At 39.1% G+C, this 19645-nt stretch overlaps 1 protein-coding gene across 1 annotated transcript in view; it reads right to left on the bottom strand.

Moving 5' to 3' along the window:
* COBL (cordon-bleu WH2 repeat protein) overlaps positions 1-17991 on the bottom strand; it is a 761158-nt gene extending 743167 nt beyond the window's left edge. The window contains exons 1-2 of the mRNA XM_063452038.1: positions 17838-17991; positions 16329-16495 (exon numbers count right to left, since the gene is read on the bottom strand). Coding sequence (XP_063308108.1) covers positions 16329-16357 — 29 coding nt within the window. The 5' untranslated portion in view covers positions 16358-16495; positions 17838-17991. The remainder of the gene's footprint in view (positions 1-16328; positions 16496-17837) is intronic.
* Positions 17992-19645: the final 1654 nt, after the last annotated feature.

Here is a 19645-nt window from a genome sequence, read left to right as displayed (position 1 = left end):
ACCCTTTCACCACCACAACTACGTCACGCACACTCTTGGAGTAGGGTGCGTTCGTGACACACGGTATACTATATTTGTGCTCGGAATTTATCTAATACGTAGTGGAATGTAGAAGGAGAAGCAAAGTTGGTTGAGGTGTGCCGAAACCAAAGTATGAGTAGGCCTGTAAAAGAGGGCCCACAAAGGTGAATTGTTAATATAGATGGGTGCAGGTGGGTGGAGACAAACAGCTTGCAAAACAAAGGTAAGTAGGGGGGGTAGGATTTAAATAGGATCATAACTCCTCCCACAAATTCAGGCCAAATGGCCTTCCAACATACAGTAGGTATATTCATTCTTGTTATCAAAAGAGTGAATTTTAATTTCTGTGACATAAAATGTTAGAACTAGCCTTAACTTTTGAACTTTTAACATACCCCCGAAAAAAGATAGTTACTGTGTGTGAGCTTGGTTGCTTCTTCTAAGTGTTGCTTCTAAGTGTCTGTGGTTGGAGATATTCTGGAGAGTTTTACAGAAGCTTCAACTGTCTAAGAGTTGTGCTAAGAGTTTTCTTTTTTATTGTTACAGGTAAGATTCATCTGTAGGAAAAGGTTACTGATTGCACAAGGTTTGATTTCCTGTTGGTAATTATAAGGCATTTGATTGGATTAGGTAGCTACTTGCTATTGATTGCTGTGTAAATTAGCTATTGTTTGCTAATAAGCAGAGGCCTACCCAGGTGTTAAACATTCCTAGTGGGAGGTGATTTTAGGAGTATATAAGGGCTGTTGTCATTAGCTTGGCTAATAGAGCTTGGTTGCTTCTTCTAAGTGTTGCTTCTAAGTGTCTGTGGTTGGAGATATTCTGGAGAGAAACTGGAGGTAATCTGAAGTATTCAGGAGGATAAATAAAAAGTTAAGATTCGTTTGATTTAAATTATTCACCTCATTGGAATGGCAGACTTAGTTCAGTGTAATAGTTGCTTTGCATTTGTTTTACGTTCCACTTTTTGGAGGTTTGGTTGTTGTCTAATCTTTAGACAGTTCTCTATCTTGCGGCAGGAGATTGTATTTTTGAAGTCTGAGATTTGTAAATTATCTGGTAAACAAACTCAGGCTGGAACTGCTGCAAAGCCACTGCCACAGAGACATACTAGGAATGGCAGATGGATTACTGTAGGATCTGGTAGACTTAGAGTTGTGGATAAAAGGCATATTGCACAGTCTGTTGTTCTACATAATTCATTTTCTGCACTTTCAGAGTGTAATGGTGTCATGGAGACAGGCACTGAGGCTAGTGGTGTTGTGCAGAGAGGCACTGAGGCTAGTGGTGTTGTGCAGAGAGGCACTGAGGCTAGTGGTGTTGTGCAGAGAGGCACTGAGGCTAGTGGTGTTGTGCAGAGAGGCACTGAGGCTAGAGGTGTTGTGGAGAGAGGCACTGAGGCTAGAGGTGTTGTGGAGAGAGGCACTGAGGCTAGAGGTGTTGTGGAGAGAGGCACTGAGGCTAGAGGTGTTGTGGAGAGAGGCACTGAGGCTAGAGGTGTTGTGGAGAGAGGCACTGAGGCTAGAGGTGTTGTGGAGAGAGGCACTGAGGCTAGTGCTGTTGTGGAGAGAGGCATTGAGGCCAGTGGTGTTGTGCAGAGAGGCTTGAAGACTATGATGAGGCCTAATAGAAAGCAGTTGTTGTTGGGGGATTCCATCATAAGAGGTGTGGAGATGGACAATGGTGGTCTTGTGAGGTGTCTTCCCGGAGCTACTGCTCACAGAGACAGGAGACGTATCTGTAATATTGTTAAGCAAGCAAAGCAGGAAGGGGAATTGGATGTACTTGTCCATTTAGGGACAAATGACTTGGCTTGCAATGAGGTTTCAGAGGTTAAGGAAGTTTTTAGTGTTTTTGCCAATGATATACGGCAGGTTGCTTCCACACTGTCATTCTCTGAAGTTCTGCCTGTGCATAACACTCAGAATGACAGGCGGATGCGTATTAGGGACTTTAACTTGTGGCTTGGTGAATGGTGTCGGGAGCAAGGATTTGGCTTTATTGCTCATGGTAGCTCTGTTTGGAACGGAAATAAACTGTACAAAAAAGATGGTTTGCATCTTTCTCAAAAGGGAACAAATGTTCTCAGTGAGCAGTTCAGAGGTTTTGCTAAGATGTATTTAACCTGCCTGGCGGTATTCCCGAGCGTGACTCGGGGTTAATTTTCGCTGCCAGAAGCGGTAACCCCGAGTCACGCTCGGGGTAGATAAGATTTACTTACCTCCGCCGCGATCCGCTTCGGGAGGACTGCCTCACAGCCCAGGCAGCCCTCCCACGGCAAATCAGGCCCCCGGGGGCCATGTGATCGCTCTCAAAGAGCGATCACATGGCCCTCTATAGCTGGCTGTGGATCTGCCAGCAGGGGGACTGTTTGAAATATCAGACAGTCCCCCTGCTGGTGGGAAGTATAAAAAAAATAAAAAAAAGACAAGTGTAAAAACAAATTAAATATATTTATATATATATATATATATATATATATATATATATATATATATATAATATGTATATATATTATATATATAATAGATGTACATATATATATATTATATATAAATACGTATAATTAAAATAATAAATTAATAAAATAATAAAATAAATAAATAAAATATTGAAACAAAATTTAATATAAATTATATATGCATATGTAATTTCATTCTAACTGTATTTTGTTATTAATATATATATATATATCGGTAACAAAATACACTTAGAATTACATTCTATATATATCTATATATATATATATATATATATATATATAAAATACAAATAAGCGCAAATATATATATATAGATAAATACATATAATTACATAAAAGATTACATTAGTATACACGTAGAATTTAAATACCTATAAATGCATATATATTAAAATTCTACATGTATATTTAAATAATCTTTTAACGTAATTTGATTGACATGCCTGACATGGGGGCGGAACTGGGCGGGTAATTCAAATGCAAAAAAATGGTACCGCTTTTGGTACAAAATTCCTGACATAATCATACCGCCAGGGAGGTTAAACTAGGAGGGGGGGGCAAAAGGGTGATAAAACATCAATCCAATTGTCCCCCAAAACAAGGAAAGAAGGTGCCTGTAGCAAGTGTGTTAAAAAATGATAAGCTTAGAGTCATGTCTACAAATGCTCGCAGTTTAGGGAATAAGATCCATGAACTTGTGGCAATAATGGCAACTGATAGTGTAGATTTAGTCGCTGTTACTGAGACATGGTATAATGAAAAAAATGACTGGGACATAGCAATACCAGGGTACTCTTTATATAGAAAAGACAGGGAAGGCAAGAAAGGGGGAGGGGTGGCCCTGTATGTCAAGGATAGCATAAAATCTAGCCTAATAAAGGTTAGTGAGACGAACATAGAGTCCATTTGGGTTACGTTAGAATTTGGTAATCACACAGTAGTTCGTGTAGGTGTGATTTATAGGCCCCCAGGACAAATTGAAGAGTTAGATAATCTACTAGTTGAAGAAATAGCTAAAATGACAATGAAGGGGGAAGTTATCACCATGGGTGACTTTAATCTTCCTGATGTGAATTGGAAAACAAAAATAGCTTCTTGTGCCAGAAGCACACAAATTCTAAACTCCCTACTGGGATTGTCTCTAAAACAAGTCGTTGAGGAGCCAACTCGTAAAGAGGCCATACTAGATTTAGTGTTAACAAATGGAGATTTGGTATCAGATATTACTGTAGGTGAAAGTTTAGGATCCAGTGATCATCAGTCAGTGTGGTTTAATATAAGAACAGTGACTGAGTCACACCACACAAAAACAAAATTTTTAGACTTTAGAAAAACAGACTTTTCTAAAATTAGAATATGTGTAAAGGAGTCATTATCAGACTGGAGCAACTTAAATGGAGTCCAAAATAAATGGGATTATTTAAAAGCTGCACTACTGAAGGCAACAGAAAATTGCATTAGGCTTGTCAGTAAAAGCAAAAAATTCAAGAAACCACTGTGGTACTCCGCAGATGTGGCCAAAATAGTAAAAAACAAAAAGTTAGCATTTAGTAATTATAAAAAAAACCAGAGTGAGGAAGACAGAATGACCTATAAGATTAGGCAGAAAGAGGCTAAGCAAGTTATAAGAGCTTCCAAATCACACACAGAAGAGAAAATAGCACAGTCAGTAAAAAAGGGGGACAAAACTTTTTTTAGATACATAAATGAGAAAAGGAAAGCAAAACAAGGATTAGTTAGATTAAAAACAAAAGAAGGAAGGTATGTAGATGAGGATAAAGGTCTAGCTGACTGCCTCAATTAATATTTTTGTTCGGTATTTACAGCTGAAAATGAAGGAAAGGGACCTCTGTTAAAAAAAAGGATAAATGAGTCATTTATTACACGTGAGTTTACAGAGGAAGAGGTTCTATTTCAACTGTCAAAAGTAAAGACAAATAAGTCAATGGGACCTGATGGAATACACCCAAAGCTATTAAAAGAGCTTAGTGGTGTACTAGCAAAACCATTAACAGATTTATTTAACCAATCATTGTTAACAGGAGTAGTCCCAGAAGATTGGAAGTTAGCGAATGTTGTGCCCATTCACAAGAAAGGTAATAGGGAGGAGTCGGGCAACTATAGGCCAGTAAGCCTTACTTCAGTAGTGGGGAAAGTGATGGAAACCATGTTAAAGGATAGGATTGTTGAACATCTAAAAACACATGGATTTCAAGATCAGAGACAACATGGGTTTACTTCAGGGAGATCATGCCAAACTAATCTTATTGATTTTTTTGATTGGGTAACTAAAATTATAGATCAGGGTGGTGCAGTAGACATTGCTTACCTAGATTTCAGTAAGGCTTTTGACACTGTTGCACATAGAAGGCTTATCAATAAACTGCAATCTTTGAGTTTGGCTTCCAATATTGTTGAATGGGTAAGGCAGTGGCTGAGTGACAGGCAACAGAGGGTTGTAGTCAATGGAGTATATTCGAAGCTTGGGCTTGTCACCAGTGGGGTACCTCAGGGATCTGTACTTGGACCCATTCTCTTTAATATTTTTATTAGTGATATTGCAGAAGGTCTTGATGGTAAGGTGTGTCGTTTTGCGGATGATACTAAGATATGTAACAGGGTTGATGTTCCAGGAGGGATAAGCCAAATGGCAAATGATTTAGGTAAACTAGAAAAATGGTCAGAGTTGTGGCAACTGACATTTAATGTGGATAAGTGCAAGATAATGCATCTTGGACGTAAAAACCCAAGGGCAGAGTACAGAATATTTGATAGAGTCCTAACCTCAACATCTGAGGAAAGGGATTTAGGGGTGATTATTTCTGAGGACTTAAAGGTAGGCAGACAATGTAATAGAGCAGCAGGAAATGCTAGCAGAATGCTTGGTTGTATAGGGAGAGGTATTAGCAGTAGAAAGAGGGAAGTGCTCATGCCATTGTACAGAACACTGGTGAGACCTCACTTGGAGTACTGTACACAGTACTGGAGACCATATCTTCAGAAGGATATTGATACCTTAGAGAGAGTTCAAAGAAGGGCTACTAAACTGGTTCATGGATTGCAGGATAAAACTTACCAGGAAAGGTTAAAGGATCTTAACATGTATAGCTTGGTGGAAAGACGAGACAGGGGGGATATGATAGAAACATTTAAATACATAAAGGGAATCAACACAGTAAAAGAGGAGACTATATTTAAAAGAAGAAAAACTACCACAACCAGAGGACATAGTCTAAAATTAGAAGGACAAAGGTTTAAAAATAATATCAGGAAGTATTACTTTACTGAGAGGGTAGTGGATGCATGGAATAGCCTTCCAGCTGAAGTGGTAGAGGTTAACACAGTAAAGGAGTTTAAGCATGCGTGGGATAGGCATAAGGCTATCCTAACTATAAGATAATGCCAGGGACTAATGAAAGTATTTAGAAAACTGGGCAGACTAGATGGGCCGAATGGTTCTTATCTGACGTCACATTCTATGTTTCTATGTTTCTATGTTTACCCGGTATCTGGGTCGACATACAGATAAGTACACTAGCACTACCGGTAACGCAACATTGCCCCGCATTCAATGTGAACAAAATTCTATCGAAACTAGCATAGTCCCGTGGATCTGCATTTTAAAATCTAGTTTACGACTAAAATGTCTCGAGTTTATACAGTAGTCTGTTTCCATGTGCATGATGAAGTTTTACGTTTGTTAAGATTCATGATGGATTATCAAGGAGTGTGCATACTTGACTTTCCATAGTGATCAGTTTAACTTTTTTTTAAGATATATTTTTACTTGTTTGAAATCTCATAAAATCTTACATGTAAGGTAAGTATGAATTGTATATCCTTTATTTGCATGAGTTTTTTTTTTTGTTTTTTTTTTGTTACCATGCATGGAGTTCCTGGAGTTTCTTGGTTAAATCTAGAACTTTTTTGGGGAGATTAAAATAGGTTGACAAAAAACCCAAGAATTCTTGTTGATGAGGTTTCTGCTGGCCCAAGCATGCCAGTTGTGTCAGTCGAAGATGAGGTGAGCCCACCAGCAGAAGAACAGGTGATTGAGGAGAAGTTGGTGTCAGAATGCAGAGAGCAAGCACAGATAAATGACCCCGATGTTTTTGAAGACCTTCCTGAATTAGAATGTATCACACCTGAAGACATGTCAGAAAGTGTTATAAGTAATCCATGAGAAATATCTTTTAGTCTTCCTCCTGCATGTTCCATAGCAGAAAAAATGTATTGTGTTGTAAAACACCCTTTTCAGCCAACCAGGACTGAATGCGCAGATCTTCCTTTTCAAGAAGCAGACTTTTATTACCACAAAAAGGGGATCGTATTAAGCATACATGGCTGAGTTGTAAGATAAAAGGATCGAAAGTTAGAAGCATTTTTTTGCAGCATATGCATTGCCTTTTCTATTTCCTCTTCCTCGTTCACTAGTGGTTGTTCTAATTTTCGACATTGCTATCAGGTAGCAAATAAGCACGAATCTTCAAAAAGTCATTGTGATGCTGTTTTACCATAAAAACTAATAGAAGCATTGACACATTAATAAATCAGGCTCAAGTCTCAAGAAGAAAGGAGGAGATACTACAAAATATTGAGGTATTAAACCGTATATATTTTATATTGTAAAACTGCTCGGAAAACAGGGATTGCCATTCTGTGCCCATGACACTAATAAATCGCTGTACAATTTAAATAACATTGAAATAAACCATGGGAACTTTCTAGAAATTGTCCTACTTTTATCACAGTATGATGTTCCTCTTAAAAAAATCACCTTGATAAATGTGTTCAGGACAGTGAAAAAAGAAAACAGCGATTGAAAGACAGAAAATCATCAGGAAAACATTCAACTGGACGTGGATCTCTTGTGACATTTTTGTCCAATAATACAATAAAGAAAGTATTTGCAGCAATAGTTCGAAGCATGAAAAACTTAATTGTGTCTGAAATCGGAGAGAAACGATTCAGTATACAGGTTGACTCCACACAAGATGTTGGAATTGTAGATCAAGCAACAGTAGTTTCGAGATATGTGCAAGATAAAGCCATTAAAGAACGGCTTGTGGCGATTCTCCCTGTTAAACATGCTACAGGAAAGAGATTTCACGAACTTCTAATGTCCTGTTTTGATGTACTTGGATTAGATTTCCAAAAAATTCCCGGTGAATCATTTGATGGTGTAGCAAATATGAGGAGTGCGTATGTGGGACTACGTGCACAGATTGCAAAGGTAGTGCCAGATGCGGTTTTTATTTGGTGCTATAGTCATATCCTTAACTTGTGTGTCTCAGACTGCTGTAAAGTATTGGAAGCAAAAAAATGTTTTGGTTTCCTAAATCACTTGGCAACCTTTATCGGAGACTCCCACAAAAGAATGAATATCTGGAAACACCAAATGGATAGAAGACATGGACATGAAAAACTTTTACAGTTACAAAAAAAAATGGAGAGACAAGATGGTGGGCAAAAGAAAAAGTCCTTAACTGGATTTTTGGTGAAAAACCATTCTCTTTATTTAGACACCCTTGAAGTTTTACATGTAATTTCCCAGAGTAACTTGTTTGAATCGAAAACCACTTCTGAGGCCTCATCCCCTTTTCACAATCTTTGCAAACATATTTTTACAGGCTTTTGATGTTATAGTGTTTCTTACTGAGTTTTTCTATTCCTTTCCCAATAGCTGAGCATAAGCGATTATAGCTACAGTCAGGGCTGCCACCAGAAATTTTGGGGCCCCTGACAAAGCACAAGGTCTGGGCCCCCTCTGCAGTGTGTGTGTTAGTGTAGTGGATGCAGAGTGTATGTTAGTGTAATGAATGCAAGGTGTGTGTTAGTGTAGTGAATGCAGAGTGTATGTTAGTGTAATGAATGCAGAGTGTATTAGTGTAATGAATGCAGAGTGTGTTAGTGTAGTGAATGAAGTGTGTGTGTTAGTGTAGTGGATGCAGAGTGTGTGTGAGTGTAGTGGATGCAGAGTGTGTGTGAGTGTAGTGGATGCAGAGTGTGTGTGAGTGTAGTGGATGCAGAGTGTGTGTGAGTGTAGTGGATGCAGAGTGTGTGTGAGTGTAGTGGATGCAGAGTGTGTGTGAGTGTAGTGGATGCAGAGTGTATGTTAGTGTAATGAATGCAGAGTGTGTGTGAGTGTAGTGAATGCAGAGTGTGTGTGAGTGTAGTGAATGCAGAGTGTGTGTCAGTGTAGTGAATACAGAGTGTGTTAGTGTAGTGGATGCAGAGTGTGTGTCAGTGTAGTGGATGCAGAGTTTGTGTTAGTGTAATGAATGCAGAGTGTGTTAGTGTAGTGAATGCAGTAGATGCAGAGTGTGTGTCAGTGTAGCTGATGCAGAGTGTGTGTTAGTGTAATGAATGCAGAGTGTGTGTTAGTGTAATGAATGCATGAATGAATGAGTGTGTGTGTGTGTGTGTGTGTGTGTGTTTACTAGTGTATGCATTTAATGTAATAATGTAAATGTAATACATGTTACTCCCCCCCTCCCTGCATCTTACCTGGTTCAGGGAGGGGGGAGATTCCATCCCTAGTGGTCTGGTGGCATTGTGGGGCTCCCTGTATTTGCAGAGGGGGCCAGGGGCCCTCAGCTGCACATATATATATATATATATATATATATATATATATATACATATATATATTGCGATCATCGATATATGTGCAGAGAGAGAGAGAGAGAGAATGTGGGGCCCAGGACTGCCAAAGCAGTCTAGACCCCCCAGGACCGCAACAACCGTAATGGTTGTCACCCCCTGATGGTGGCCTTGGCTACAGTTAGGGTGTAGAGGGAAAGTAGAGTGGAATGCAGCTTCCAAGACGAATCTCCCCAGCAATTAAAGGGTTACCCAAGCATGAGCCTAGACTTCATGAAGGGTACACCAGGAATAATGTTTTATTGATGCCACACTGGCTTTTATGGAAATCCTCCTGCAAGAGGACCTTCTACAGTAAACAAAAGTGACAACCAATCATAGTTAAGATTTACAGTAAAACCCTCCCTTCCTCTGCCTGGGAGATAATGAGATATGTTAAGGAATAACCCAATTATCTCCAGGCAAGGGGCACACAATTTCCCCAAAACTTAGAACACCCCTTTATACACATGGTATCCCCACAAATGACATGTCCGCTGATAGCTCCGATCTGGGAGACCAACATATTCAAATTTCACCCAGATCGGTTCAGGGGTTCACAAAAAGTAGGGAAGTCTTAGTTCACCTTCTCAACTTCCCAAACACCGCTGAAAACATACGAACGCCTGCTTCCTTTTGTTGCCGAACAGCCAGGAGAGAGCCGTTCGGTAGATTGGTTCCCACGAACACAGGGATCAATCGCTCCTATGAGTTAATTTGGCTTTTTCGAAATTGACAGACCGCACACACTGAACTCATGGAACTATTTTGGACAGGAGCCTCGTGTGCGGTCGGTCAATTTCGAAAAAGCCAAAAACTCATAGGAGCGATTGATTCCTGTGTTCGTGGGAACCAATCTACCGAACGGCTCTCTCCTGGCTGTTCGGCAACAAAAGGAAGCAGGCATTCGTATGTTTTCAGCGGTGTTCGGGAAGTTGAGGGCCAGATTTTAGTTCCAGACACTCGACGACCAAGTCCCGCTGCCTCCAAACAAGATGGCCGCCGTTTTCTCTTCCACGTGGCATTCCACTATACGAACAGCGGCCGGTTCCCTTTGAAGATAATCAGCCAGAAGGGTAGTTGGTGTTCGGTAGATTAATCTACCGAACCAGTAAATACAAAATAACCGAAATAAAGCAGAAAATCCCGAAATGAAGAAGAAAATACAGAAAATGAGTCTATTTTCTTCACATAGGGCCAGTGTCAAGATTTCTACAAACCAGTGGCCTTGACTTCAAGGTAGCATGGCAAATGGTCAAACGTGCAGTTGAGCAACTGAAAAAATTTGATTTCAACTATCTAAAACAAAAGGCTGAACACTTTGCAGTAAAAACAAATGAGTTAATGGATGAAAGTGATGTTCTCAACTCCTTGGAAATCGAGACTATTCTTCCAGTTCGAAGACTGGCACGAAAAAAAAGCTTGGCTTGAGAATCTTCATATGATGAACCACCTGAAGATGAAATGCAATGTTTTCGAGCTAGTGTGTTCAGACCAATTCTGGACCAACTCATACAAAGCATGATAGAGAGATTTTCAGAAAATAAGCAATTGGTCATGGATTCCCACTACTTGGATCCTCGCACTTTTCAGAAAATTAGGACAGATTCCAAAGTGCTAGATAGAGGGGCACTAGAGAGAATTTCTAAGTTAGCCAAAGTAAATGAATGTTCTCTCAAAACTGAGTTTTGCCAACTTATTTCTAAATCTTACAGGATGTCTTTCTGAAGATGAGACACAGAAAGTGGAAATAATTATTGATGATGAGGAGGAGGAGGGGATTAATGACAGGATTCCACCTACTGACAAACTAGTAGAGGTACACAAGGAATCAAAGTGCGGTTCTTGCAAGCAGTGCTTTCTTTGCTGTCACAGGTTGTTGTTAAAATACAACCTTTATTCTGCAGCTTTCTATCACCTGTGAGTACCTGTTGACCCTTTCATTTACACAAGTGTCATGTGAGAGTGCATTCAGCAAGCTAAAGCTCATCAAGACCAGACTTCGAGCCACAATGGGACAATAACTGATTGATGCTCTAATGCTCATGTCAGTGGAGAGAGATCTTCTGGAACAGGTCCAGATGTATTGGAATTTATTCGTCAAAGTTCTTCCTTGATGGTGTTTGCTAACCGTTTGATCAAATATTTCGTTTAAAAGTTGTATACAGATATTTCTTTCTTTGGCTTCTGTATTTTTTGAAAAAAGTGTCTGTTACAGAAGCATTAGTTTTAATTGTGTACCTTTAACCCCTTAAGGACCAAACTTCTGGAATAAAAGGGAATCATGACATGTCACACATGTCATGTGTCCTTAAGGGGTTAAGTACTATTTTCACCTTTCAGACCTATTTGCAGCCGTTCGTATGGTTCAGCACGAATCCTTTGTGTGAACGTATAGGTGGCCGCCATTTCGTGACTTTGCACGTGTTCGCGGCCATCTTACGTGCCAACAGCGGTGTTTGCCAGCAATCGTCTGGAACTGAAAACGGAGACGCAAACAGGCGAACACCGCTGAGACCTCCAGGATAACGCAACTTCGTGCTGGACCTACCGAACGGCCCACCGTTCGGTAGGATGATTACCCGTCGCATGGGGAGTATAGCGACCCCCGGGATAACCATGGATGGCAACGGGTTCGTGGAGTTTTTACGTGCGAACGGAGACCGACCGCAAGGCCAAAACGTGTGGAACTATTTTCGGCTAGAAAGTCTGTGCGGTCGGTCAAAACTTTGGAAACCCATAACTCCCGAACCGTTCATCCAAACGGGCTGGTTTTCGGATATGTTGCTCCCCTGAACAAGATCTATACAGTGGTGTAGGATTTAAAGGGGTACCCCCTGGTTTTGGGGTACATCCAGAACTTGGTCGAAAATATGTACAGTATAATTGGTTTAACTGTTTATCTGAGGGGAGGGGATGTGTGGGTTGTACCAAATGTGTGGTTGGTGATTTTTTGCCTCCCCCTGGGAGTGTCCTGTTTGCATGTAACCACAATAAAAAGCAGGCTGGGCATCCCAGTCCTCAGTTCTTGTTTGACCCTCAAATCGCAGCCTTGACTCGTTTTGTGGGCAGAAGGGTATCCTAGCTGTGCTATAGCTAGTGGGATTATTCTACATTTACAGGACTCGTATGGAATACTATGGAAAGCAGCTTCTCCCCTCTTCAGCAATAGGAATCCAGACTACTAAGCGGTCCAGTTCTCAGCAAGACTAAGGGTAACCGTAACAGTGTCCATACATTGTTCATTTGTTAAAACTGTAGATTTTATTTTTGTTAAACATTTTTTGTAATTACAATTAGATTATGTTAAACCACATTGTATCATATTTGTCTTGCTTCATAACATCAATATCCGTTATAAAACAAGGAAAAGGTGGGCGTGGATGGTGGTATGATTTGGTGGTGCAATTGGCCACTTGACTGGATTTGCCCCCCAGGACTAAGGCTGCCTGCCCTCCCCTGCCCATGAAGCACCTCTAGCAGCCATCTGAGGAGTGGCCAGTAGAGTTATCACTAGACTGTAATGTAAACACTGCATATTCTCTAAAAAGAGACAGTGTTTACTGCAAAAAGCCTGAAGGAAATTATTATACTCGCCAAAACAAATACAATAAGCTGTAGTTGTTCTTGTGACTATAGTGCACATCTAAATGTGTTTTTACTGTTCACCACTCCTGTTGATAGAAATAGCATCCTATTTTCTATAGCATAATGCAAACAGTTCTTGGACACACAACTGTTTGAGTAGTTTAAAAATGACCAGTGAATATAAATACTCATCTAAATTGGCTGAGCAGCTGCAGACCAAAGGGCACAGACAAATTATTACTGAGGTTACACGCCTAAACCCTTAATAGTAAAGTCTGACATAGTGATTCTAAATTTGGGGGTAGATAAAAATAAAACTTACAGAAAATAACAGGTGCAACTGTTATGTCTACCAAATAATTAAACAATGTTATTTTGGCTTTTTGATGTATTCAAAATACAGAAATAAATAAACACCAGTAGACAATCCCAATTGAGACATTCATGCATTGAAGTATGCATTTTTTTTTAATTAAAGGCACATCTAAAATAGCTTGCAAGACCTGCAGCTCTTGTCTGCATTCTTTGCAAGCACTCTCCTTCACCACAGTCCAAATTTTTTCACACACTTGCAGCGCAATAAGAAACTTTGCAAGGCAGGTGCTAAGGGTAATTGTCTGCCTCTTGAGTTTAAAGGACCAATCCACACTTATAAAGTTTATTGGTGGGGAGTATCCAATAATAATGGCAGTTATAAAAGTGTAAATTTCCATTAGGTATTGGCACTTTTATAAATAATCAACAGCCCCTGGCTGTCTAACAGCAATGGGGGGTTCTTTCTGCTTCAATTAGCTCCTATGAGCTTTCGGAAGTGGCAGGTGCGCTGTACTTGGGCAAGCTTGCCTCTATTCCCTGCATACCTCTGACCAGTGTCCACACAGCCAACGTGCTTGCACACAGCATATGCAGATGCATGTGCACAGAGAGAGCGCCCTTCGGAGGCATCTCAAAGAGAATGTGTCTTCTGCGGAAAAGGGGGAAGAAATGTAGCTTTTGAAAACTTTAAGCTATACCACAAAAGAATACATGCATGTACTAATTGGGGGTGTGTATACGAAACAGTGATTTTTTTTGATTTTTTTTACCAATGTGGGGAGTGGATTGTTCCTTTAACTCCACTGCACTAAACTACCATTAAGTAACAGGATGTCTGATTGACAGTGAAGGGGTATAACAAAGTTAAATTATAAAATGTGCCACCTTCTATTGGAATCTTTACTTTTTGTAAAGTGAAAAAGAAGACGCACTGTTCGCAATTCACATGACTCCATAATCTTTCAAACATTAACATTTTCATCTGTTGAAATTTTATTCAAGGGGAAAATATATGCTTGAAATACAAATTTGTATTCATAGCACTTTAGTACCTTATAGTGCCTCCCTTCCTCACTCACACCTTTCTCCCTCCCCCTAGATTAAAAACCTTTAATGCACTTAACTGAATCCAATGGCGATGCTAGTCGGCGCTGGGTCAGGCTCTGACTCAGGGACCTAATGCTTATATAAGGCAAGCGCCGTAATCGCATTAGGACAACCCCATAGGAAAGCAGAGATGTCCTCATGCAGCTACTAGGAGTGGACTTAATTCTTGCAATAACTACAATTGCAGAATTAAATTGACAGGGACAGTGCACCAAAACCTCTGGGTGCCGATAATGTCCCTTTAATAATGCTTTCAATCTCTGTTTTGTTTAAATGTATCACGTCTGCCTATATGTGCGCATTCTAAATTGTACTAGGATAGAGCATTATAAAATAAAAAATCAGTATAAAAACTATACATAATAAAGATTTTTGTATATATTGTATTTAATGGGAGTCATTTTTGTTTCACTTTTATTGAATAGCCTGATAAATATACATATACTATAGGAGTTTGAAATATATTTTGAATGTGCCACTCTACTTTTAAAGAAACAAACAAAAAACTCATTATGATTTAAAGATCTAATCATAGCGTATACAATCTGAACTTAAACACACTTTTTATATTTATTTTTAGCAATCTGGTAGGTAAGTCTATTGTGGGGTTATTTTTTTTCCCCTTGGGCTCATGCTTAATAAATCTCTAGACCATTGTGCTTTTAGTGCCTGACCTTGAATTCATAGTAAGAATAAGTCAGTTCACACACACAAGGTACAGCTCTTATCAGATGCCAGGTGACTAGCAGTCATGCTAGAAACACCAAACCAAGAACAAAAACAAAAAAACCTCATCTGCTGTTGAAACTACACATAAGTCAAATTTGTGATTGTACACGTATTCATTAAAGAGGTCAGTTTGACATAGCAATGGCCCTTTTGCAATGACAAAGAGCTCAGTTTTCTGCTTGAACTGTTACCTAGGAAACATGAAAAAACCCGACACACACAAGTATTGTATCCCATGAAAAAGAAACAATCTCACTTCATTACAAGTAAAATAAAACTGGTGAGTAGGATTGCAGCACTTTAAAGGGGTTTGCATCGTCACATAAATCAGGGCAACAAAAATGTACTTAAACTTATAGATTTGCAGGTACATAATTATATATGCGCATACAACTAACAAATAATAATAGATAATTAAAATACATTAGTCCATTATCCTGTCAATTTAAGCAGATTATCTTTAAAACCAGAGGTAAGGCTTTTAGACTGCTAAAACTATAATGTTTATGATTATGTTTAAACGTATTAGTGTGCATTTTACATTGTACTAAAATAAATCATTAGTATGTTGAAATGCTACAACAGATTTTATTTTACTTGTATCAAAGTGAGACAATGCAAGTGTGTGTGTGTTCCCCCCCCCCCCCCCATACTACTGCTTTGTCCTAGTAGATTACTGCTTTATCTTAAGTACACTGCATTTATTTTCTCAAAATTCACCTGGAAAGGCTAATTCCTTTTTACATGTACAGTACAAAACAACAACAAAATGTAAACGTTAGATCTAGTCTGGGTCACAAACAAAGCCTTGTATGATATGGTGAGATTTAATTCCAATGGTCTTCCTTTCAGTTATATTTATATTACTCATGCAAGTCCTTAACTTTTCAAAATTATATCCCCTTTCCAAAGACTTTTAAAAACGACTTGAGTTTTATATATTTTTTGTTTGTTTCTACCTAGAAAACTAACCTATATGTTTAACAAATATAAGTAACTAAACTTGTCAAGTAACCTGCGTATTGATAATTATATGGCCTTGATGGTATTATTATCAATAAGCAATTAGCAAGAACAGCACAATCATCAAAGCCCGCACATAATAAATCTTGCAAAAACATCTATTTTTTAAACACAAGACGTTACCAACTGTTATAGCAAGCAACCCTGCTCTGAGTAAATGCAGAGACTTCATCCTCATACTCATCATTTAAAGTGCAATAACCTTCTCTGAAGCTTCATAAACTGTGTAAGGCAAGACAATAATTTAATTTAGGGTCAACTGGTGACTATAGCAATGTTGCATTTTTCAATTCAGTTTACATTTCACCAGAATTCCATGATAAATGCATAATCCCCTGAGATTGTTTTTCTGACTAGTCTAGATTTTACTAGTCAATTCTAAACTCTTTTTTTGTTAAATTGGTTAATTTGTATTACTCACCCAGTGGGGGGCTTTACTATGACCTCCATTGATACTGAGATTACTTGCAGAAATTGTCTTGTAAAAGACCCAATTTAGGATCTAGAGTTGTTAATTACCATATTAATCCTTTCTTCTTGGTCACTTTGTTCTATTATTCAATGTATATATATTGTACATGCCCAGATCTGAAAGAAACATGATAAAAAAGTGAGTGAGACTAATTATAATGACAAACCATCCAAGCTTAAGTCAAATCATCTGCAAATTCAAGATCAATAGCAGTTAATTCTCTAGTAAAGTTGTATACAAAACACATGAGAATAATCAAGGCAAAACCAGATTGTTTAACGTAATTAATCTTCAAATATAGAAATTGATGAACTAAAGGATGTTTCAACATATTTAATCACCCCTATGCTGTTTTAATAATTCTGCTAAGTTTACTTGCATAGTGTGCATGTGTCTATATAGGTTGCCTGTACATGTAAGGTGTGAATTGTGAATATACCTAAGTACACACTCAGTAAGTACTTTTATTATAAATGTATATGTGGGTGGACATCTGAACTTTATGTGTTTGCATGCAAATATTTATCTGTATCCAGTCTGTTCACTGTTCGCTTGCCTAACGTATAGCTCTTTGGAAAAAAAAGTGCTTCATAAATAAAAATCAGAATAATTACAATATGAACAATGTGTACAAATAACAATCTGTAAAAATGGGGTCTCTCTACATACAGAACCTGTTAACTTGAGAACAGTACAGAACCTCATATGAGCTTTATATTTATTACAGATTGACCTAGTTTGGCCTATAAATTATGAGCCAAAATCACCACAACTGTTTAAGCTCATTAAATACATGAATACACTTTCTGTATTTGACACATTATTTTTTTGTGATTGATCTATATGTATTGTATGAAAATAATATATACACACACACACACACACCTCCCTATATATGTCATTTTCTAATGTACCATGAGTACTTTCTCATTCATCGTTGGATTCCAATTCCAATAATTACCATCATGCATTTAAAGAAATAAATACTACTGTATTAAAAGTATGCACTGCCATTTACAAATGTAAGTGTAAGATATATTGGCCATGAAAAGAATTGATATGTTCTTAATATCCAAGTGACAAAACAATACATAATACTCTCTAAACACAAGCATATGTGAAACCTGCATTTTAAATGCAGGTGACATGCTTTTTGCTTTATGATATTTACAATAGCCATGCTGTACAGAGAAGAACAGATTATAATTAGTATATGTCTGTATCAGGGAGCTTCATCTCAGCATTTAGTATGGGAGGAGGCAGCTTCTCCTTGCCTGCCCCCAGCAACCCTGACAGAGACAACATAAGCACATGGTAACAGGACACCCAGCACGAAACACAAACAAGCTAACTACTACACAGCATACCTGAAGGAAGAGAGTACTATGGGTCATCACTATAGTGCCAGCCAGACTGTACTGGGGGTGTAACTGTTACTGTAACAAATCTCCCACCTACCTGTATTCCTAAAGGAGGAGCCTAATGTCTCAAAAGTGAGTGTAGATTCCACAGGTAGATTTTATAGGAATACTGTCAATAGACAGAGATTATGTGCTGCTTGTTGTTGGTTATCAGCCCAGTTTACCCCACCTTCTTTGTAATGCTGCCTCCTTGTGATCTGAAGAGAGACCCAAAGTCCTACCCCCCGCCCCCTGGCAGCAGCAGCTGCCAGCCCTGTGTAAGAGCTGCTTACTTCCCAAGCCCTCCCCGACAGAATGAGTGCTGCCTGTTCTCAATGACACTCACTAAGAAACCTGTCAAAAGAGGGCTGTGTGGGCAGAGGCGTGGGGTGGGAATGTGCATATTGTTCGGGGGTTAACAGGCTTGTGAACGTTTAATACAACCCTTGTTATAAAATCCACTTAACTGGCCAAAAATGAGTTGCATGTGTTAAGATTAATTAATTTAAAGGGGATGTTACATTAACATTTTTGAAAGTGACATCTTAACAACAATAATATCAATGTGTTTCTTTTAGTGCAATACCATGTTAGAGATTATTTCAACACTGTCTATTGCCAGGAATTCATTAGACTTAGATTGATAGAGAATAGAGATTGGCAAGTGGTCATTGAAGTTGGTATTAGATGTTTTGTAATGGGCTATATGTTCTAAAAATTCAGACCTAAGGTCTATGGGAGTTAGGGAAACATGTTAGGTAGATTTAAGTATTGGAGCCAATGTCTCAATGAGGTTTTAAAGTGGAAGGGTTACTCCAAGCACCCTGACCACTTTGGTGATAGAGTCTGCATGCCCAGCATTTCACAGTGAAACTCTGCACATACTGAATGTAACCCTTTGCTGCTGTAGCTGTAACTCTACCTCCCACAGTGTCATTGTGGCCTGGAAGATACAGTCTCCTGGTGCTCCTGCCAGTCACTGCACGCAGGGCCAGATTAAGAGCACAGTGGGCCTGGTGCTGACAATTATGATGGGCCTAATTACGGAATCTTATCGACCAAAAACATTAAAACAGTCGTACCTCCCAAGCGTCATGTATCTGATGGAGATGGTGCTAGAGGGAAACTCATAGGATGCAAAAGAAAACACATACTCTATGCTAATCTCTCTCTAACTTATGCTTTCATCTTTCAAGTAAATCCATAACCCCTAACAGCAGTGTCCAGTGAAGCAGGAAGTCAAAGGGTGGGGTAAAAGGGTGTGCCACTGGTGCGAATCACGTTACCAGACCTGGCAAAAGGGGTTGAACATGCCCAAAAAGGGGGCATGTCTGTCCAAAGAATTTGAAGGACAGCCTGGCATGAATGCAGGCTGTCCAACTAAGGGCATACTATGCAGGCAGCACCCTGAGTTTGACATAAATGCGTCTAATGATGCACTCACTCCATGCTTTCTAAGGACTTTACCCTAGCACTCGCTGGTCCACTTGTCTCCTTACCTTCTTACTAGCAGGCAGAAGTTCCTGGTATATAGTCTGAGACAGAGAAAAGGTGTATGTAGTGAGTAAAGAAGAAAGGGAACATGCCACAGTGTTAGAGAGACCAACGTCTGCATTACCTAAACTAATTTTATTGTCAGCCAGTCCACACAAGTTTGTTCCCATACATCCCTCTTAAGCTTCCAAACTTAAAGGGACACTATAGTCACCAGAACAACTACAGCTTATTGTATTTGTTCTGGTAAGTAGAATCATTCCATTCAGGCTTTTTGCAGTAAACACTGACTTTTCAGAGAAAATAACTCCTTTGGCCGCTCCTTAGATGGCTGCTAGAGGTGCTTCCTGGGGCAGTTCTGCCTAGTGTGCA

The sequence above is a fragment of the Pelobates fuscus genome, chromosome 4, assembly GCF_036172605.1.
Source record: "Pelobates fuscus isolate aPelFus1 chromosome 4, aPelFus1.pri, whole genome shotgun sequence".
In the NCBI taxonomy this organism is placed as follows: domain Eukaryota; kingdom Metazoa; phylum Chordata; class Amphibia; order Anura; family Pelobatidae; genus Pelobates; species Pelobates fuscus.
Note: the sequence above shows the minus strand (reverse complement) of the source record. Positions and strands in the feature narration are given on the sequence as shown.